The sequence below is a fragment of the Oxyura jamaicensis genome, chromosome 9 (genome assembly GCF_011077185.1).
Source record: "Oxyura jamaicensis isolate SHBP4307 breed ruddy duck chromosome 9, BPBGC_Ojam_1.0, whole genome shotgun sequence".
In the NCBI taxonomy this organism is placed as follows: Eukaryota; Metazoa; Chordata; class Aves; order Anseriformes; family Anatidae; genus Oxyura; species Oxyura jamaicensis.
Genome location: NC_048901.1, coordinates 21,065,808 through 21,085,972, shown reverse-complemented (window position 1 = coordinate 21,085,972; position 20,165 = coordinate 21,065,808). Strand labels below are relative to the sequence as shown.

At 40.2% G+C, this 20,165-nt stretch overlaps 1 protein-coding gene across 8 annotated transcripts in view; it reads right to left on the bottom strand.

Annotated features, from left to right (window-relative positions):
• Positions 1-18,973, bottom strand: part of PHC3 (polyhomeotic homolog 3) — a 35,730-nt gene extending 16,757 nt beyond the window's left edge. For 4 of the 8 annotated variants that reach the window (XR_004753350.1, XM_035335066.1, XM_035335071.1 and 1 more), the window contains exons 1-10: positions 18,843-18,973; positions 15,450-15,606; positions 14,581-14,739; positions 13,070-13,147; positions 11,375-11,533; positions 9,056-9,154; positions 5,460-5,700; positions 3,140-4,017; positions 1,892-2,042; positions 162-415 (exon numbers count right to left, since the gene is read on the bottom strand). Coding sequence is in view for 7 of the 8 variants with exons in the window: in XM_035335066.1 (XP_035190957.1) it covers positions 162-415; positions 1,892-2,042; positions 3,140-4,017; positions 5,460-5,700; positions 9,056-9,154; positions 11,375-11,533; positions 13,070-13,147; positions 14,581-14,739; positions 15,450-15,575 (2,145 nt within the window). In the remaining variant the exon portion in view is untranslated. The remainder of the gene's footprint in view (positions 1-161; positions 416-1,891; positions 2,043-3,139; positions 4,018-5,459; positions 5,701-9,055; positions 9,155-11,374; positions 11,534-13,069; positions 13,148-14,580; positions 14,740-15,449; positions 15,607-18,842) is intronic. The other 4 variants (XM_035335068.1, XM_035335067.1, XM_035335069.1 and 1 more) reach the window with 4 other exon arrangements.
• Positions 18,974-20,165: the final 1,192 nt, after the last annotated feature.

Sequence of the window (20,165 nt, the reverse complement as noted above, 5' to 3'; positions counted from 1 at the left end):
CCAACATTTGGAAATGTATTCAAGGTTTAATGACCTTGAATTATTATTATTAGCTATTAGAAATAGCTAATAGCTATTAGATATAGCTAATAGCATCATCTTTAAGCATGGTTTGTTTTAAGAATTAGTAGCAAAAAGTTCAACGTAACTTCTACACTTACAGGGAATGGCTCCAACCCCTCCTGAATCACAAAGCCTTCAATAACATGGGTCAGGATTTGTGGTTTAACGATGGCCTGTGGAGGTTTATTTTCTAGACTAGGAATGCTATTGGGCATTGATGTGCTGTTGCTCCTTGTTGTTGCTGCTGGAAGCAAAAGAGGTGGTGGTGGAATAGAAGCATGCGAAGGATCAGATGGAGATTTAATTACTGAGGCACTGACTGATGATGTCACTGAAGGTATTCCCACATGGTCTGAAAAACAGAAAGTATGTTATATTTTTGTGACTTACGTCCAAACATTCGCTCAGAGTTCTAGAAAGCAGAAATGATAAACAAACACACCCAGCTTTGTACGTATGATCCTGTAACACAGGCTTTTCTCTGTAGTTTTTAGACTTTACCTTCAAAACCAGATGATTTTCCTTGACAGACTAGTCCACAACCAAACACTTCTCAAGCAAGCATCATTTTCCTTAACTAAGTACTGATTAACTATAACCACAGCTGGCCTTAAGAAAACATTTGAAAAAAGTCCTTCTTCTAGACTTCCTATACGGATCTCAAATCCACGAGACAAAACCAGAAACCACTCTATTCAAACATGTGATTCTCAAAACAAAGCCGCTGAGGCATTTTTAAAGAAAAAATATTTTCAGGGTTGTTCTGAGCCTTGCTAACCTTCAGAGTCACAAATATACACAATATCAGATGTAGGTACAGAAACCTGGGTATAAGAACCCAAATTTGGGAAGGTTGTACCTCCTGATATATTGAGAGATGTTCCATATATTATCTATTACACATACATACGTGTGTATATACACACATGCGAATATACAGTCCATAGGTACTCACAAATTTCTGCTGAAAACACGATTTTCTGAAGAATACTTTGGAAATACAGGCAATCTCATAACCTACAAAATAATCTACTTCTTCAGGTAGGAAAATAGTACTTGTACTTGATTTTGGAGAGCATTGGCTTTTAGCTCTAGTAAACATCCTATCTGATCCAAACATCAGTTGCCATGTTTTATTTACAGAGAAGAATATTCTGTCCTCTTCTCTTTCTCAATTATTCCAGGAACTGATCAGCACAGAACAAGCTAAACATTCATAACTGATCTGTGAAGCATCCTGTCTTTGTAGCTTCAGCAGAAATTTGTATATTCAGCACATCAGGGGAAGTTACATTAATTTGCAGCACAAAAATTGGTATAGGCAGGTATATCTTTTACAGTTCTCTGGAAAAACATTCATTGGTAGCTTTTGCATTACAACTGTGCCTATCAAAAAATGATGCACAAAAGAATCACACAATGTAAGCAACCATTCTAACAGCTCCTTTTAACTGTTGATCCTAATTCTGTGAAATCAAGCTCCACACCAAATCAACCAGCATATTTTACTCACATCAAATAGCTATCACTTAAAGAGTAACTGGAGATTGATACTCATGTTAAGATTTTGGTATTATAAAAGCATACACTAAAAGCTGAAAAGCTATTTTTGTACTACATTATCCAAATACATCCGTAAGTTACGCCTTTGGGACTGAACAATTCGTTCTATCACAAGGGTTTCTAGCATACTTCATACAATTTTTTTTACTTAAAAGATTATAATCTAGAAGTATAAAAAAAGATGAAAATCAGACAATTTTGCTTTAAAACATCACTAGCTAGTTCCTAAGCAGAGCAGCTACTTTAGCTTTACACCTGTTCTCACCTGACAAAGGCTCATCTGAATTAAGCGCCTCTCCATTCCCCAAGGTTATGGCTGGTGGGGACAAAGTCGGCGGTGTCGGTGTCCTAACCATATTGACACAATCAGATTCCTCAGGCATCTCTTCTTCACATACATTCTCCACCTGGTAAATCTGCATTCAGCAAACTATTGGTTTAGTGATTTCCAGTCTATCATAATACTTTAAAGGAGTTGCATAAGAAGTTTTTTTTTTTTTTTTTTTTTCCAAAACCAAATTACCAGTTGAAGTGTTAAGATATGTTAATCTAATAAAATAGTGTTTTTCAACTGCATACAAAACAATTAATTCTGGGGACATCAAGATGACATTTGAGAATCAAGTTATTTTGTTAAAAACAGCAGAATTTTACAAGAGGTGTAATCATATCACACAGACCAGATAATTTGACTTTTTCAAGGCCATTATCTTTCTGGTTTGCTGTATTTTAATTTACACATACCCTTGTAGCCATTTAAAGACTTCTGCAAAAATGCAAGCTTTATAATTTAAGTCTGCAAATTGTTTTCTATCTTAGACAGCAATGTAATCAAACTGAGTTCTTCAGGAGTGAATGCCAAGACTATCAAAAGCATTACTGAAAAGGTTATAAGGTATTTTCCTAACAATTCCAAAAGTTAATTTACATTAATAATTGACAGCTAGTTTAGCAGATCAGGATGTAAAACATTACCTTCTCAAAAGCACAACTGAGTTCTATTATTTTGCCCAATTTTTACATGAAGTATCAGAGAATTGGGATTACCAATACCCTCAATATGAATGAAAAAACACAAAACACACCGTCTTCCTTAATCTCTTGGTAGACCAGATTCTTTAGAGAAGCCAAGGATGAAGGACTGCAATATCTCATTGGCCTGACTATCCCATGTCCCCATAACAAAGAAAAAGCAAAGTTATATTTGAAGCACTTTCAAAGTATAGTGGAGTCAGTACTGCTCCATTAAGAAAAGAGTTCTGCAAAGACAGCAAGATGATTTGTTTTGACAGACTGGTACCCCAGAACATAATTTTCAAACACCTCACTGTATTGACCTACCTCTGGGACCTGTCTCTCTAAGTCCAGCTTTCACAACTAGAATGGTTTTGGAAAACAGGTATTTTCACGGATTTGGTTGACTTTGCTCTGTGTGGCCACAGATGACATCAAAGAAAGGATTTTTCACTCTCAGTTTAATCCTAGAATTAGAAGAAGGTTTCTGAGCACTTACCACCGGAGTTTCAATTGGTACTGACGGCTGCACTTGAAGGTTTACTGCAACAGTCTGAGGTGGTGGAAGAGTTTGAAATGGCAGCTGGACCAAAGCTTCTGCAGCAGGAAGTTCTTCCTCAGAAACCAAAGTGTTTTGAACCAAAACCTGGCCCTGGGATAGAATTTCAGGCTGCACTTGTAACGACTGCACAGACTGCAGTGGCAGTTGTTGAATCTGGGTTGAAGATGTTGACAGCTGTGGAGGAGCTGCAAGAGGGATAGGTGTGGACTGCAAGGCTGGATATTGCTGGTGTGGTGTGGAGGACACTATCTGTTGGCCCGGGGAAACCAAGCTGGGCTGATCTACTGATCCTATATGGACAGCAGGGGAGGGTGGAAGTGGAAGATGCGGCGGAAGATTAAGTGGCTGTGCAATTGGCCGAACTGGGTTGGCAGCAGTTTGCTGAGGAGTACCCTGCTCAGGCTGAAGAGCTGTTGGCACGAGGGAGTTTGCCTGTGACTGGATAAGTGCTTGAGGATGAATAATTATTGTGGGCGACTGGCTAGGGGAGTGAGAAGGCGGAGGGGAGACCACTACTGACTGCTGAGCTGACTGGGATGGAGTGGGAGATAACGTCAGAGGTGGAGGATGGATGTGAATAGGTGAGCAATGAGACTGGACGCTGCTGGGACCTGGAGGAAGACCGTGGCTTGGGAGTGGCAGACAGTGCTGTGACGGAGGGGGCTCCTGACCAGAAGGAGTCTGAAGTGCAATCGGCTGGACTTGCTGCTGCTGTTGCAGTATCAGCTGATGATGCGAAATCTTTGGAGGTGGTGAATGAAGTGGGATCTGCTGATGTTTTACTAGAGAATGAGGTTGCAATGGAGAATATGAAGCTGTGAACATAGAAAAAAAAAATGGCAATTAGCAATTATTTCCTTAGGTCCAGAGAACATTATAGAAATAATGAAAGAAAGGAAGCTTTTACTTTAAAGTAAGCCCAGCACAACTTTTTCAACCCTTCGGATCCACATTTAGAAACATTTTATTTAACAGCATATAGTGCACAAGAAGAATTTAAAGGAATATACCAATTTCCAAAGCAAATGCAGCAATGAATACATTAACATAGCCACACATCGTACATATACAGAAAATACATGTGCAGATAAGATTATATATGTATATCTTTTTGGTGCTAGTTCTAAGATCATTGCTGATCCAGCCTTCTCTTTTATTTAAGAATTTAATGCAACTTCGAATGGATTTAACCTTTGTTTTGAAAGGGACTGGAATGGAAGAAATAAGCATGTCACAACATGATTTGTTCCTAACTGCTAAGTTAAATTTTAAATAAGAGACTCCAAACTAAACAGCAGGAGTTCAGTATGTAGCAAAAGCATTTAAAGTATTTGCCTGAATGTGAAAGCACAAACTGAAAGGTATGAATCTAAAAATAGTGTAACTTCCAGTGATATCACATCACCTTTAAGCGAACCAGTGACTCACTAGTAATTCCTTGGAGTGTTTGAGTGTATGCAGACACATATTTTGCTCCATGTGCAAGCCTCTTCTTGCTTTCCCTTTTCCACTTGAGAAATGATTTTCCTTTTTTATTTATTCTGCTAGTAAAGATGGACTTCCTTCCTTCCAGAAACAAGTTCCAAGAGCATTAAGGCTCAATAACTCAAGCATGTCTTATTCTTTCTTTAAAAGCTGCCACTAAGCCAAGCTAAATCCCCAGAATTGAGACCAATTGTCTAGACAACCATTACTCTTTCAAATTAAGATGCTAAAAAGCAAATGCATTGCATGCAATGCAAATGCATATCTAACCAACTGCATGCTTCTCTTGATGTATTACTTAATAAAAAACACTAAGATTCAGAGACACTATTACAAATGGACTTTTAAAATTACTTAATATAAAAAAAGTCATTAAATGCCAAGACAACCAACAAAATGGACTTTGGAGACAGCAACAGGCTTGAGGTGGTTTCAACCCACATATTTCTTCACTATGTTTGGAGATGACATGTTGTGACAGTGAGCATGGACAGTGGCCAGTAACGAGAATTATGTTTGTACTGGGATTCAGCTGTATATTGCAACTGCTACATTGTGCTTTGTGATTTCAGAACAATGCTGTATAGCTCTGTTAAATCAAAATCCTCTGTAATGTCAAATATCAACAAATAAGTAAATTTAGTATTAAACATTAAAATCTTCATGTGGAAGATCTAAAAAGACCCTGGTCAGCGAGCACTGGATTCTGACAGAACTATAACATGCAAATTACTTTAAAATAACTTATTTTATGGCTTCATTTTCATCCTACCTGGCGTTATTAACTGATGTATGCTCGAAGTCCGTGTGACCGGCGTACTCCGACACTCTGGAGTTGGGCTATCACCTTTTCTATTGCTTTCTGAAGGATCTGGTTGGCTGCCCTTGGTACTGGTTACAGGTTTATTAGCACACAGAGACAACGACTGAGTCTGGCTGCTGCTCTTTGGTGGGCCGTTCTGCGAACTTGACAACACACCCAACTTCTGACTGCGCAATGTCAAGTTTTGAACCTGGGAAATTGGTAAAATGTAAACAAAGACATAAAACCGTTTAGGACAGACATCCAGCAAAAACAGACACAATTACTTGATTTTATATTACGCTTCTCATCCCACCTTATCAAAATATCTGAGAAGTTAAAAGTCTCCATATCCAAGCATCTTAAAGTCACTAAATATACAGAAAAATAGTGATCTTGAGGTACTCCAGTGATAGATACAGCAGTCTTTTTTCCTTATTGAAGTTAAAAAAAATAGAGGATAATTGTTCATTACACTAATTTGAATTAAAGCTTGCATTTTTTCTCCCTTTTACTCTTACAGTAAATTCAAAGTGAATGACAGAACACATCTGAAGCAAATGCAATTTTATTTTTATGCAGACACTACCAAAATACAGTGGTGAGTATGTTTGCAGAGCCTAAATTAAACCAGAGCCTTGAGTAGTGGTAGTGACAAGAATGTGCTGCATATTATTTGTGTCTTAATACACCTGAGAGTATGTTATTTCTACAGCAATGTTAATATACCTTTCCACCACAGCTCTAATGTCACATAAAACAAAATGCAAGCCTTCTGAAATGCATATTAGTCAGTGATTTTCACTGATGTGTGTTATAACGCAGCCAGCTTCTTGACCCCAGCTTTCCACTCCTACGTGCTGAGCTAAGATTTTATTTCAAGGACAAAGACTACCCTTGCAGAGCACTAATGTATGCCATGCATTACATGAAAAAAAAAAAAAAAAAGAGGACTAATTATTGCCATCCACTTTTTGATTATTTATGCTCTTCCTCATTCCAGTTAGTACTTGTGTAACGAACTAGTTGACATTTTCCTTCTCACTGTTCAGTGTGTTACCACAGGGTGTGCTCAAATCCTGTTCTGAAAACAACAGTATTTGTTTCCTAGTTGGCATGCATGATGCATTTATTGCAATCCTAGCTGTTGCAGAAGGGGAGAAAAGTCTACGAATAAGCAGATGTCTGAGCAAATAAAACAACTGGGATGAGATTATTCTGGAGTTTGTGAGAGCCTAATGGCTTACACTAAACAAGATGCTCCAAATTGAATATTGTCACTCCTGAAGACCATCGAAGTCCAAAATAAGTTCCCGTTCCAGCTTGTGTTTTTGAAGGGGATGCTTCTGAAACGTATGAAGGACATACCTGACCTAATAAACCCAGTCATGGAAAACTCCCACAGTGCCACAAGCACTCTGCTGTCAGCCTCTGACTTTGTTTCTGCAGTTAAGATGAATCTGTTCAGTGTGGGAAGCAAAAGGTCAACGTAGATTTTGGAAGCAACAGTAGGAAGGCTTTACCATGACCTTTTATCAGGACCCTGCGATAAACAGAAGCCCAGGTCTCACAGTCCAGCCTACAGTATAATCAAGGTAAGGTTCCCGTTAAACTCATTCTCCCAGCATCCCAGCATGGTCTGCTGAAAGTTCATAAAAAAGGGAAAGAGAAGGTTAAAAAAAAAAAAAAAAAAAAAGAGCCCAACATGCTAAGAAAGGCTTGCCAGGCAGAGAATAAATGCCAGCTCCTATTCTCCCTCATATAAAATTGACCTAGCTAACTGCCCATTTTAACACCCTGTTGCAGTAACAAGAACAATACAACCAATTTTCCTGGCACAGCACTGCACTGAATTCCCAAAGCTGTTATGCTAGCTAGGCAGTATCACCTATAAAAAAATACTTGGTCTGCTACAATCCTTTAAAGAAAAACAAAAGCGCTGCAGCAGAAGATATAGGACCTAATTGCTCATTTACTGAAAGTATCAGAATAAAGGTAAATTAGATCAGACTGGGAAGGCAGCTACCAGCAGGATACAGGGACAATGCCCCCAGTAAGGACAAAGCTACCAGCTTCTGGATATGTTTTCAGAGTCCTCGCTATCCACATAATGTACCAAATTGTGCAACGTAAAGAATGATGAGGTGGGAATAAAGAGATTGGCATTGCTTCACTTTCTCACTGTATCTCAGAGGTAAAGCCTTTCCCCCTTCACCCTGAATTTTACTCAGCTATCTTTAAACCAGCAGCATGAAATTAATGGTACTCAGCAGGTGATATGGAAAGAGTTCAGAAGTACAGCAGGTAAAATGAGGAATTTGTTTTCTCACGTTGCTCACTGACAAAGCTTCTTGTGTAACAAAGGGGCAGTCTGCTTCACGACTCAGCAAGGACATGGTACCCTGCATCTTTTGAATCTGTAATTTTTTTTCTGTCTGAAGGCCAAAAAGTTAGATGTGGAAGGTTGACTAAAAGCTAAATTCAATAGCTTTGGGGGATGTTAACCTTTTGCTTACCACTGCAAGCCTTGTCCATGCCTACAACAAGGCGATTTTTCATTCCTGTGTTCAATTAATTGCTTAATTAAAGAATACAATGAAAGCTTATCTAAAACTAGTGCAACTACTCTCAAGTTTTTTATTTTTTTATTTTCTAGGTTATTCATTCTAGGTGCAAAGTTCTGCCAAACACTTATCTTTTAAAAATAAACTGGTTATGCTATAAAATGGAGTACCAAATTACCAAGACTGGGCTTTATCAACCTTAAGAGTTCTAAATGACCTCAAGAATTAAATGTCAGAAGAGTATCTACAGAAGGAAACCTTTTTCCAAACTTGGCTCAAGAGAACTGGAAGGTGCAACTAGCACAATACAGGTTTTTCAGAAGTAGTTCGGAAGATCTGTAGAAGTAAAAATAGTCAACCTGGCACCTCCAATTGCTAGAGTACTAGAAATTCTAACAGAGAACCAGACGTGCCCTACAACAAGCAATATGACTTTTGTAAAGCAGTTAGTGGCTCACAGATCTATTGGAATCTTCTGAAGGGCTCCACAGGCACAAGCACAAAGAATATTCAACTGGTGTAATTTACTTGGATTTCCAAAAAGTTTCAAAACAAAGTCCATTAGCAGAGTCCTTTAAAGAAATCCCTACAATAGAAGGAAAGGTCTTTCATGAGAGCATAAATGTTGGACAAACATTTGCTTTTCACAGCAGGAGATGGTGACTAACATTCCGTAGAGATCCGTGCTGTCCCAGATGTTTTTCCAGATCATATACAAATTTTGTGTTTCAGTGCAATGACAACACTAGTTCAGCTGATAATGTGAAGTTATTCAAGGTAATAAAAAAGATGAGAGAGAATTATGAAGAGCTGAAGTGTCGTATCCAGGACCCCAGTTTTACATATAACGTGATCACCTCTAAGCATGTGATGATGGTAAACAGAAAACACTAAAGATGTACAGAAACAGTACCCATTACTAATTTTTATAAGGAAGTAAAACTTAAGCACGATGTTTCCTTACTCCTCAGTTTTGGCACACTCTACTGGACACAAGCTCACCTGAGTAGCTGCAGACTGACAGGAAGATGAGGAAGATGATGAGACAACAGGAATGTCAGACTGGACAGCAGCCACAGTGGTAGCAGGAGTAAAAATTAGCTGTTAAGCAAGAAAAAAAAATATCATGTAACAGACTGAAACGTTGAAAAATATGTTTAAAAAAAAAAAAGGCAACATTTTATTCTAAAGAGTGATATATAAGCTACATGCAGAGATGTACAGCTCTTTTATTTTTTATTTTTTACTTTTAGAGGAACTTATTCTGGTAACAATTTATTGCAGTAGTTTAAGTAAATACAATGAAATGATAATTTTAAATCATGTAAAATATTTGTTCTACATATTCAGAAACATGTATTATATACACACACACACACAGGCTTTCACATAAGCATTTTAAAAAAGACTTTCCCTCCAATATTACAAATGAGTGAAACAAAGGCAAAAAAGAGTTGGCCAATTTCTACAATATTGTAAAGAGAGAAAACCTGGAGTATCTTCCAATCTGTCACAGTGTTACTTAACAAACAGGGCTTTATATCGACTTCAACTACACTAATTAAGTTTCATTGCAAGAACAGATATTGCACAACCAACCTCAAATTACTGATTTCAGTATACTGGCATGCCTAATTGTCACTGATTTCCTCAGTGACAGCACAGCAAAGGCAAGTCTCATGGAAGGCTTTGCAGAGAGACCATTAGTCACTCTCCCTTACTTTTAAAGATACTTCAACTGCAAGGAGCAGCTAGGAAGAAAACATGAAGTTACTTAGCCAGAAGTGAACCAAGCTGGTGATGAGGCTGTTGTTATAAACTAACTACAGATAAGACTTGACCTTTTTACAGAAAGTGGAAATCCTTGACAAGGAAGGAAAAACATTGATTTTGATATGTTAGATAGAAACACTGAAAGATTGCAAGAGGTTTGACATGCTACCAAGAAGAGCAAAATGATCTTGCAATATCATCCTAAACAGAAACCAACAGAGTAAGTTTCTCTCTCAAAACTGGGATGTAAGGCAGTTATTGAAATAAGCAAGAAATTGGAGGTAGAGTCTGGATGAAAACTTAATGTAAATAGATATGAAAACCGCATCCAAAAATCCATGTCACTGAGACAGATTGCTACTATGAAAAACAGCAATCTCATCCCATATTGCTTCCACCACTAATTTGGTAACACATACTGAAAGGCAGTGACATGATGAATTCCTAACTTTCTGTTAACTAGTACTAGGTGATTTCAGCATCTAGGTTTGCTTACAAACCGAAGACTCAGGAAATCCTTTTACTGTCAAATTGTTGGTGTTTGATCTTTAAATCCGTATCTTGAATTCACACTGCTTTTTCAATAAACGTGGGAAAAGAGCCACCAAAGAAAAAGCTCAACATCGCACAACACCATTGCTGAGACAGCTTAAGAAAAAAATCTCAGAAAAAGAACAAACTTTCATAAACACGCTTCACAGGTGCAGGTCCTGAAAGAAGTCATGCCTGCATCTAATTTTATACACCACTGCAGTCACAGTCCTCTGAGTCTTGGTTTAGCGTAACAGTCATTTTTCCTGTTTCATGTAGTTGAACGTAACACTTTAGAAAGCTCTAGTCGTGAACTCCCACTGGCCGTGGAAGCATCTTTGGCCTCCACCAAGCAGTGATCACAACCTGAGCATTCACTTCAGTAATTCCTATGAAATCCCACACAGCCCGTAAGGATCAGTTCAAACAAGACTCACTACACAGAGTATTACACTAAATAAAGTAAAATCACTATACTGATTTTTCGAAGTTGCCCATTAAGAAATGGAAACACCACATTAATAGGAATTGGGAAGAACCTGACGAGTTTCATGTGAACCTAAGGAGAATGAAAGGTATATATCCAAGTCATATTCTAGAGACAGTAACCTAAAGAACGATCTTAGCTAAATGCAATTAAATTTTCCTCAAGAGTCTGAGCTCTGAACGTAACCAAGGTAATGGAAAAAACCTACCCTGAACATAAACTCTAACATGCCTTTTAGGTAGCCAGGTAAGACATGCTCTTTTTCTTTTTTTTCCCATGCTTGATCAATTTAACAAACAGTATAACATCTGAACAAATTTTGACAGAATTAAGCTACAGCAACCCTTTTATTCCTCTGACGTCTAAAGTGTTCCAGAGATATGTACACAAAGATTAGTAACTAAATCCTCAATGCTACCTGAAACTAAAGAAAAATTCTTATAATTTCTAGAAATAACATAAATAAGAACTGGAACAGTAAAATTTGAGGGAACAAAAACCAAAAGCAACAACAAAAAATCCAAACTTACCATTTGAGCTCGTAGATACATTTGAGCCTGGCTTGCACTCAGGGTTGGCGAGGTGCTCCCCAGCAACATAGTCTGTTGGGTAATACTGCTGCTGGTGGTGTTGGAGGTCTGTGAACGGCTTATTATCTGTGCAGGTGTAGGAGAGGTGGAGAGGTTAATCTAAGGAAACAAAAATATTGCTTCTGTCATGGAAATTCAATCATCCTAGGGTCTAAAGCCAGAAAGCCTTTGACAAAAACGGGAGGGTCAGTAGAAACCTCTGAACTGTAAAGATATCAAAAATGTATTGAGCCAAACATCACAAAACTAAATTCTGGCAAGACTGTATTTTCCTTCTCAAATGACAAGCAATATTTAGCAGTATACAGTAGTAAGCATTAATGAATATAAACAACAATGTTATGAAGCCTGAAAAAATACAACTCACAGAAATACATATTTACATAATATGTAGCATGAGCTTGTCGTATTTTAAGAAAAATGTTTGAATTTTAATACTCAAATATCTTTAAATGCTTGTATTATCTGACTGGACGGACAACTTCTGAGATGCTCGTTATGAAACTCGACCAAGGTGCCTGTTTGTGCTGCCAAACTTTGACACTGATTCCTCATATGCACACTTGATCTGAGACTAAAGTTTTCTACAGTTTCATATTAAATGCTCCTGGAAAAATTCTTTTTAGCATCTGCTCAAGCAAAAGCTGGTTGTTTTTTGTTTCTACTGACACATCAAACAGAGTTAAGTGCCCAGCTCTTTTAGATCACTTTGAGATTTTCTTGAAAATCCAAGCCCAATTATTCTGTTAGTTTAACATCAGGCATCTTTGAAAACTTTCCCTCCTAAATTTAATAATGAACGAATGATTTTACTTCTAACGACTGTAAGCCAAAGCAGTGCTATGAGAGCTTAAAAAAAAAACAACAGTTAAATCACTGAAGCTATGCACTGAAGCCATGAACAGCTTGAGGGCATGATTAATAAGCAGGATGTCTGTAGGACTAACAAAGTCCTACTGAAGACAACTGTAGAAGTGTACATAGAAGACTGTGCAAATTACATATCTGAAGATGTCGTTTAAGGAAATGCAGCATGAACACGGAGCCGCTAACAACTGAAACCTGAACACATGCTTAGGATATGGATAAAGTAATTTAAATGCATAAAAGATGCATGATAAAAGATGACAAAAGAATGAAAGCTATAAAGAATTTAACCAGTTTAACATATATAACTGAGCAATGACTTGGATTCTTTAGATTCGGTGCTCCTTAATCACTGGTACACAGAGTTATGATTTTGAACTACAACAGTGCCCTGAACAAAGAAACTAATGTGAAAAATCCAGTAAGAAATCATGTAAGAGATGAAAGCTCAGAGAGTGATTCCTGCAGTGGTCTGAACAGTCACTAGTGCCCACGGAGTGAGCAGCTGCCCCTCAGAGCACCAAGAGTGGGCTGGGACCAGGGAAGCCTCCAACGCCAGCCAGGAACACTAGCATTGGGACGAGAGGACGACACTGGAAGCGTAGCCAACGCTTGCTACAGAGTCACCATACTTCCATTTAGTGCTTCTCTAATACTCCTTTTAACCACACAAATTTAAATACTAAAATCTTTTTTTGTTTTGCCAAATAGTTATTATATAACCAACAGGGGTTGAGAATGGATGCAGGGCTTTGTTCAGTTACGTACCGAGGTCTGCGACATGCTTGACTGCTGAGTGACACTCCCAGTGGGGGAAGTACATTGCCTCCCACCTGACAGGCTTGCCTAGATAGCAAGAATATGCGTCAAATACTGAAATCAAAAAGTGTTTAAGCGATGTTCACATTATTGCATAAACCATCAAAAACACCCCTCTCTAACATTACCCTCTCTCTGAGTTAGCTGCAAAACTGCTCGACTCAGTGGAATTGGATTTCAAAGTGCACTCCAAGCTCTGAACTGGAATCTGCAAGGTGTCAAATGCCTCGAATTCCTTGCAGTTTTCAGGCACTCAGACTCTTGAAGATCAAGACCTGAACGATAACTATCAGAAGTGAAGCCCATCAAACTGTTAATGACGGAGCTAACTGATCAGCTCATCACCTACAGTGCTCAGAACTTAGAATGTGACACCATTAAAACTATTGTTATTAAAACTCACATTGTAATTTATTACGTTTAGAAGCATCTAAAATTAAAACAAACTTTATAAATGCTGTGAGGAACATCCTCACTTCCCCTAGAACAACAGTTTATGTATGCACATCAAGTGTGTATACCAGTACGCTATTCCAGACCTTTGGATGAATACAGGGACAGTGATTTAGATGTATATATTAATAGACTGCAGAACACAACTTCTTAGACTTGCCCAGTCTGATTCTTTTCGCTCTATCTCAGTAACAATATAGGCACAAATCCATCACAAAAAAAAACAAGTCAATATGTTACCATGATCTAATGGAAAAGGTAAAGAAATAGAAGCCAGGAGCATAGAAGAGTCCATCCTCGTTCTGACAACAAACAGCTGTATCTACCCCTGAGGTTTTTAACTCTTAGTATTTCTACATGTAAAAACATTAACTGCCACCTATCCCTGCACGACAGTACTTTCAATCCACAGTCAACTGAGGTCAAAGGAAGTCTTTCCACTGCTTGAATTTTCACAATGGGTCTACTCTGGTGTTCCTTTCATGTTAAAAGCTTTGCTTCAGAAATGAAACACAGCATTGTCATTTACTTCCTACACTGCTGCAGCTGGAGTTAAAATTGAATGTTGCCATTATTTATAACGCAGCCAGATGCGTGGCAAGACACACTAAAATACCAGATGTTCACTACCTGAACTTGATTTCACTAGGATGCATGGCTATTCGTTTGTTTCCCCATTAACTTTCAGAAAAAACCATGGGATGAAGATTGAAATAGTCTATTTTTAATATATACATTTTTTCCTGTTTGATGATTTACATGATGCATTATAATGTATGCAGTTAAGCGTGGAATGGACGCCTATTGGAGCATCTATAACAAAATCCTCCAAATAGTTTGGAGGAAGATACAATTTAAAAGAACAAAGTCATTAAAATATAACAGCAAATCATTGTGAGACATCGAAAGCTCAGGCACTTAAGCTGTTATGTTTGACAATGCTCTAGAACGGTAGTCCTACTCCAGAAAGTAGTAAACCACTGTTTTTCAGCAATCTTCGCTCTCACCTGTGGTACAGTTGCCAGACTCTGAAATTGGGTACTGCTTAAGTGCTGCTGCTGCAAAGCAGCAGTCTGCAGCATTAGATGCTGCTGTTGGGCTGCATACATCTGCTGGAGGTACTGAGCAGCTGAGCTAGGAGGACGGTGCAAGGCCTGCTGAATAACCTGTGATGAATCAGTAGGTAATTAATCACAATTACAAAGCACACACCATACTGACATGATGCTGAAGTTTACCTTTACAAGGAAATAAAACCAAATACATCTGTTTCACATCAACTGTATAACACTGAACTTGCTCCACCACCACTTTTCTCAGCAAAGTTACCAAATGTAGGTACAGCATTTTTCATAACACTACATCCAAGTCTCTTAGGCTCTCATCATCGTATCCTACGTGATATTCTATTTTATTTTATTTTTTGAAAGATCAGGATAGCACACGAGACTCAATTATCAAACCCAACAGCAGGCTGTACAAACTTCCTGGTAATCTTCCCTAAAGAACAGCAAAATGGGGATGGATCCAAGAAGCAGTTACACACACAAAGATACCTCTGGATCCTTCTAGTCAATGGTGGTCGAGTGAACAGCTCTTTGTGGTAAAATGGAAAATTTTATGTTCATAGTCCATACCCTTGGGGAATGGTGAAAAATCAAGTTTTCCAATAGCATTTCTCTCCCATTATCTGGAAGGCAGGCCTGCACACTGCACTATTCTTAAGTGGTCTGATACCTATACTATGAACAGTATCTTATGAAAATCAGTAAGTTAGATATTGAGAAAGACAGCAATTAAGAATTGAAAGTTACTTTTGTGTAAAGCATTGTGCAACGCATGTATTTGAGGGAAATAACATCTGATGGCCCGGTACCTGGACGGCATGCCTGTCAGAGCCACTGTAGACAGATATCTGCGGTAGCGGGGTCCGGGACGTGGAAGTGGTGGTGCTAGTAGTTGTAGATGCAGAACACGTCGTTGTGTTGGGTTCATTCTCCATAGCTGTGCAGCGTTCGTCCAGCCTGGCGGGATTGAAGTTGAAATGAAAGTGGTTCACAAAGAGAAGAGCAGCACATACAGATCGTAAAGGAGAAAATCTAAGCTTCTCTGAGATAGAATAACAGGCAGTTTGCAAATGGATAGGTTCATAGCATTTGCTATTACTTGATGTAATTTGTAGACAGACGCGGTTCTGAACTTTTAAGATGCGTCAAGAGTAGCAATAGGTGGCAATTTAGGAATGCATGCAGAACTTCCCACAAGCTGCACAGAAATACTGCCACATCCCTCACCCCCGTGGCACAGCACAGGAGCCCTTGGCTGTCCATGCTGCACACTCAGCAAAACATTCTCTAGCCAAACATCACTGGCGACATGTTCTGCGACATGTTCTATTTGGAAAAAGAACGAAAAGCTGTAGAGAAAATGCTTTTACTTTCTACAGCAATGCCTCCCCAAATACAGCCACAGTTATGGAAAAAATTACCTAAAAGAATCTCCAGTGATTTTTTCCTAGCCTAACAAGACTTCCTTCTGCTGCAGAGTATAATCTCTCTCCAAAAACATTGTCATTAAAACTGCAATGAAGCCTGTTTCTCAGCGTATGAGCGTTGTTTATCTTTTCAGTTTTAGTATTATGTTTAACAGAGAACATAGGTGCTGTTCATTGCTTTTCAAAGGATGCTTTAAAAAAAGCAGGCAGGGAGAAGTATGTCCTCCTTACAATAAGGAAGGACTCAGAAAAATGATCATTTAGAGAGCTGCAATGTACTAGGGAAAAAAAATAATAATAAAAAAAAAAAAAGCAGCATTGCCAAGTCCCCAGCAAAATGCCCACGGGGTGCTGCATCAAACAGGAACATACTAAGGAGTTTCAGCTCACGCTGCTGAAAGCAGAACGTAGCGCTGCCAATCTGCTACCTTCCCCTCTGAAAACACGACTACTTTGCAAGTAGAAAACTCACAACATCCTCTCCCCAGAAAAATGTTCAGGCTGACTGGCACTGCACATGATGCCACGTCCTGATTACTTGGAATACATAAACCTTAAGAGGTACACGGTCCCCTAGGGACTTTGTGCCCATCATTGTGTTGATATCTCCCATCTTTTGCCATCAAAGACAATTTGTGGCAATAAAGCTTGCTTTCAAAGCACAGATCCTACTATCAGAAATGAAGAAAAGTATGGCTTTGTTGGTAAAAATACAGATCTGTTGTGTATTATAGATGCTATTTATCTACCTGCAGGAGAGCACCTGTTAACATTGATGCATTAACCGCTTCAGTTACAATGAAAACAGCATCACTTCTAAGATCGCTTTACATTAATTTCACTTACTGCTAATGAAAAGTACCTTGAAAAAAGTCTTCTCCAGAGAGCATTAAATGCACATCAAAATATTTACACCTAAGGTTGTCTAGCTTGTTGGAGCAGTTAAGCAACTGTTTAAATTAGCCTAAGAAAAATAACATTGCATGTTTAATTTTCTTAGTTCTTAGCCACATTAAAGACTTATCAGTGAGATATGCAACATGTCTCACTGCACCAAGTTGAATCAGAAGCTGATAATTCAACACTAGTTGATAATTCTTTAGCTAAGTGCATTTTCAAAAATTTTTGATCAGCACGGCCTGGCACTGACGTGCATCTCCAGCCCTCCTCTAGCACGTCTGATCCCAAATCAATTAGAGATGATGCACGAGGCTTACTTGCCACCCCCCAAGTCTTATCGCAACGCAAAGAGTGAAGAGTTGCAGCAGGCAGCACCGACACGCAGAAATACCATGCCCTCTGTTGGCTGAAAGCACAGGAAGGTGCTTCAAGAGATGACACTTGTTAGAAAACCTCTCGTCACTTGGAGTGAAAAGCCGGTTGTTTAAAGGAAAAAAGGACATGCATAAATTGAGGGTTATTTTTTAGCAAGATGACCCTGAATCCATTAACAATTTGGCAGATGGATCCTTTATAACAGAAAGCATTAAAAACGCTACAGAATTTCAATGTTTTTACAGCATCGTAAAGGAGATCAGGGCAACACTGCATATGTAACTAGACCGCGCTTAGTTATAACATACAGGTCTCAGATACAATCAAAAATAGTCTTCTAAAATTTTCACTAACTACTCAACATCAGAAAAGCAGAACTCCTAACTTACAAATAAATTTGCTAAGTGAACAACGGGGGCTGTACTGTGACACTGCCTGTGAGCAGTATCACCTCAGAAGGACCTCTCTGACGGGTGGGTTTTAGAAATCGCACGAACTCTGACTTCGAATAACCGCTATATGTTTAGAAGTGGACTCAAAGTATACAACACAACAAAAAACTGTATTTAGAAGAAGCATTTATTCAAATAGAGACAGTATTAGACGCCACATCGTTTCAAATTATACTGCGCATGATGTAAATATTTAGAGGTTTTTGTTCTTGCTGTTCTGAGACTTAAGGAACGGCTTTGGTCAAAATAAAAATCCAAAGTAAGGTCAGAAAAATCTGCTGTTTTACACCAGTAACGTTGGACTACCAGCACAGCACACACCGTGCATGCGCATACACAGCATGTCGCTAGTCATGTTTGAGAAACTTTGATTTTTCCTAGAGACATGGTAAAAGCAAACACTACTGACACTCTGCAACCGTAATTGATATTTGGAAATTGGTATTTAAGTGTTTAAGCCATTTATTTACTCAGTCCGTTCATCACCTCCCATCAGAACTCCTACGCGCACAAGACACAGAAAATAAACACAATTTTTCCCCAAGCCTAACCCCTAGGCGGATTTCTGTATAAACCCCAAACACACACGCTCCCAACACGCCAATCTCGCCCAAACCGCGCAGTTACACAGGGTTCAGACGTTATTTTTCAGCCAAAACAGTGGTTTTTGAGAGCCACACTCCGCGCGAACGCAGCCCCCGCCCCGCGGCGCTGAGGGACCCCGGGGCTGCCGGGCGGGCAGGGCCCCTCGCCCGCCTCAGGCCGGGCCCCGAGGGCCGACAGCCCCCGGAGCCAAGGCCGGGGCCTCCCCCAGCCCCGAGCGGCGGCCCCGCGGCGCTCTTCCGCCCCCAGCCCCGGGGAGAAAGGGGCGTGAGGGGGGCAGAGGAGGCTCCCGCACCCTCACGGGGCCGGCCCACCGCAGCCGCCCGCGGCCGGGGCGCTGTCAGGGCGCCGGTCCCCGCCTCCGCGCCCCGCCCCGCCGCGGCTTGGCCGGGCCCTGCCGCTGCCGCTCCCCCTCCTCCTCCGCGCGTCCCGCCGGGAGACTCGCCTCGGCCCAGCCGCTCACTCCGCTTCCGCCATCTTGCCGCCTCCCTCCCGGGGAGGCGCTGCGCAGGCGCGCTGAGGGCCGCCGCCATGTGACGCCGCCCGCCGCCATCTTGTGGCTTCGTGCGGCGGGGCCGGGGGGCGGGGGAGGTGGTGGTGGGATGGCGGCGTGAGGGGCCCGGCGGGGCGCGGGCTGCTGCTCAAATTCTTTTTCAGAAAATGGGATGTTAAGAGTCTGGAGCATTAGCTGTAGGGGGTGTGGTGTTTTGAGAGGGCTGTGTGAAGGTTAAGGGCAGGAAAGGGCCTGCCCAGAGTGCCTTTCTGCGTTACTGGTTCAAAGACCTCAGCAGCCGCAAAGGGGAGGTGGTGGTGAACGCCTTAAGTCTCAGGAGTAAGAAACTTACAGATCCATTAGCGTAGCTTCCAGTTCTGTACTACATGTTGTTTCTGAGCCTTTCCCTGCTATGGGGATGCCCGCTTCTTCCTCTGAACTGATCGTAATTGATCAGAGTTGAATTATGCCATTACTTCTCAAATGTAGGTGGTAGTGGCTGCTTTGTACTGCCTGGTGTAAAGAGCAAAGCCCAGCCTCCATGCAGACAAGTAGCCACTGTACCACATAAAGTTAAATCTTGCATGGGATATCCTGACAAGCTCGGTACCTCCATCTCTCTGTCATAAAACGTTTTCACGATGGAATACTCTTAGAGATCTTGTAGGAAACCAAGAAAAATGTTGGAAGTCATAGAGCAAGGTATTGTTAAGATACAGCAAGGTATTTCCTGCTGCATGAAATTGATGCAAGACTGTTTGGAAACTGGGTGGAGCAAGTTTCTTCTGAGGAAGAAAAATACCCACTGCGGGAAGGTCAGGTAGCTTGACAAAAAAGTTCTGTACTTTCTAACCTCCTGCAAGGAAAACAGCAAATGGGGCTTTAAGTTACTTTATCATAAACGTAAGGTGCACGATTGGAATGTGCAGGTCTCGTGTGGCAGCCTGCTGGGGAGCACAAAGCGGCTGAGTTCCGCGCTGCTTTAACAAACATCCGGGTGTGGTGCTGATTACAGCAAGGAGGCAGTGGGGAAGAAAGGAAGTGTTTGTACTGTATCAGAACAAAACAAAGGTTATGTATCCCTCAGGATTCCCAGAAACATCCATCTCTCAAGGAAGTGCTGGGCAAAATAAATACGCGTTATCAACGACGCTACCAACGTCGTGATAAATAGGGAAAGCCTCACGGAACCAATTTATGATTAACAGTTCTAATAAAATACCTTTTCTTAGATCTTAAACGTTCCATTCCCTTTAGTTAAAAACCATCCTTTGT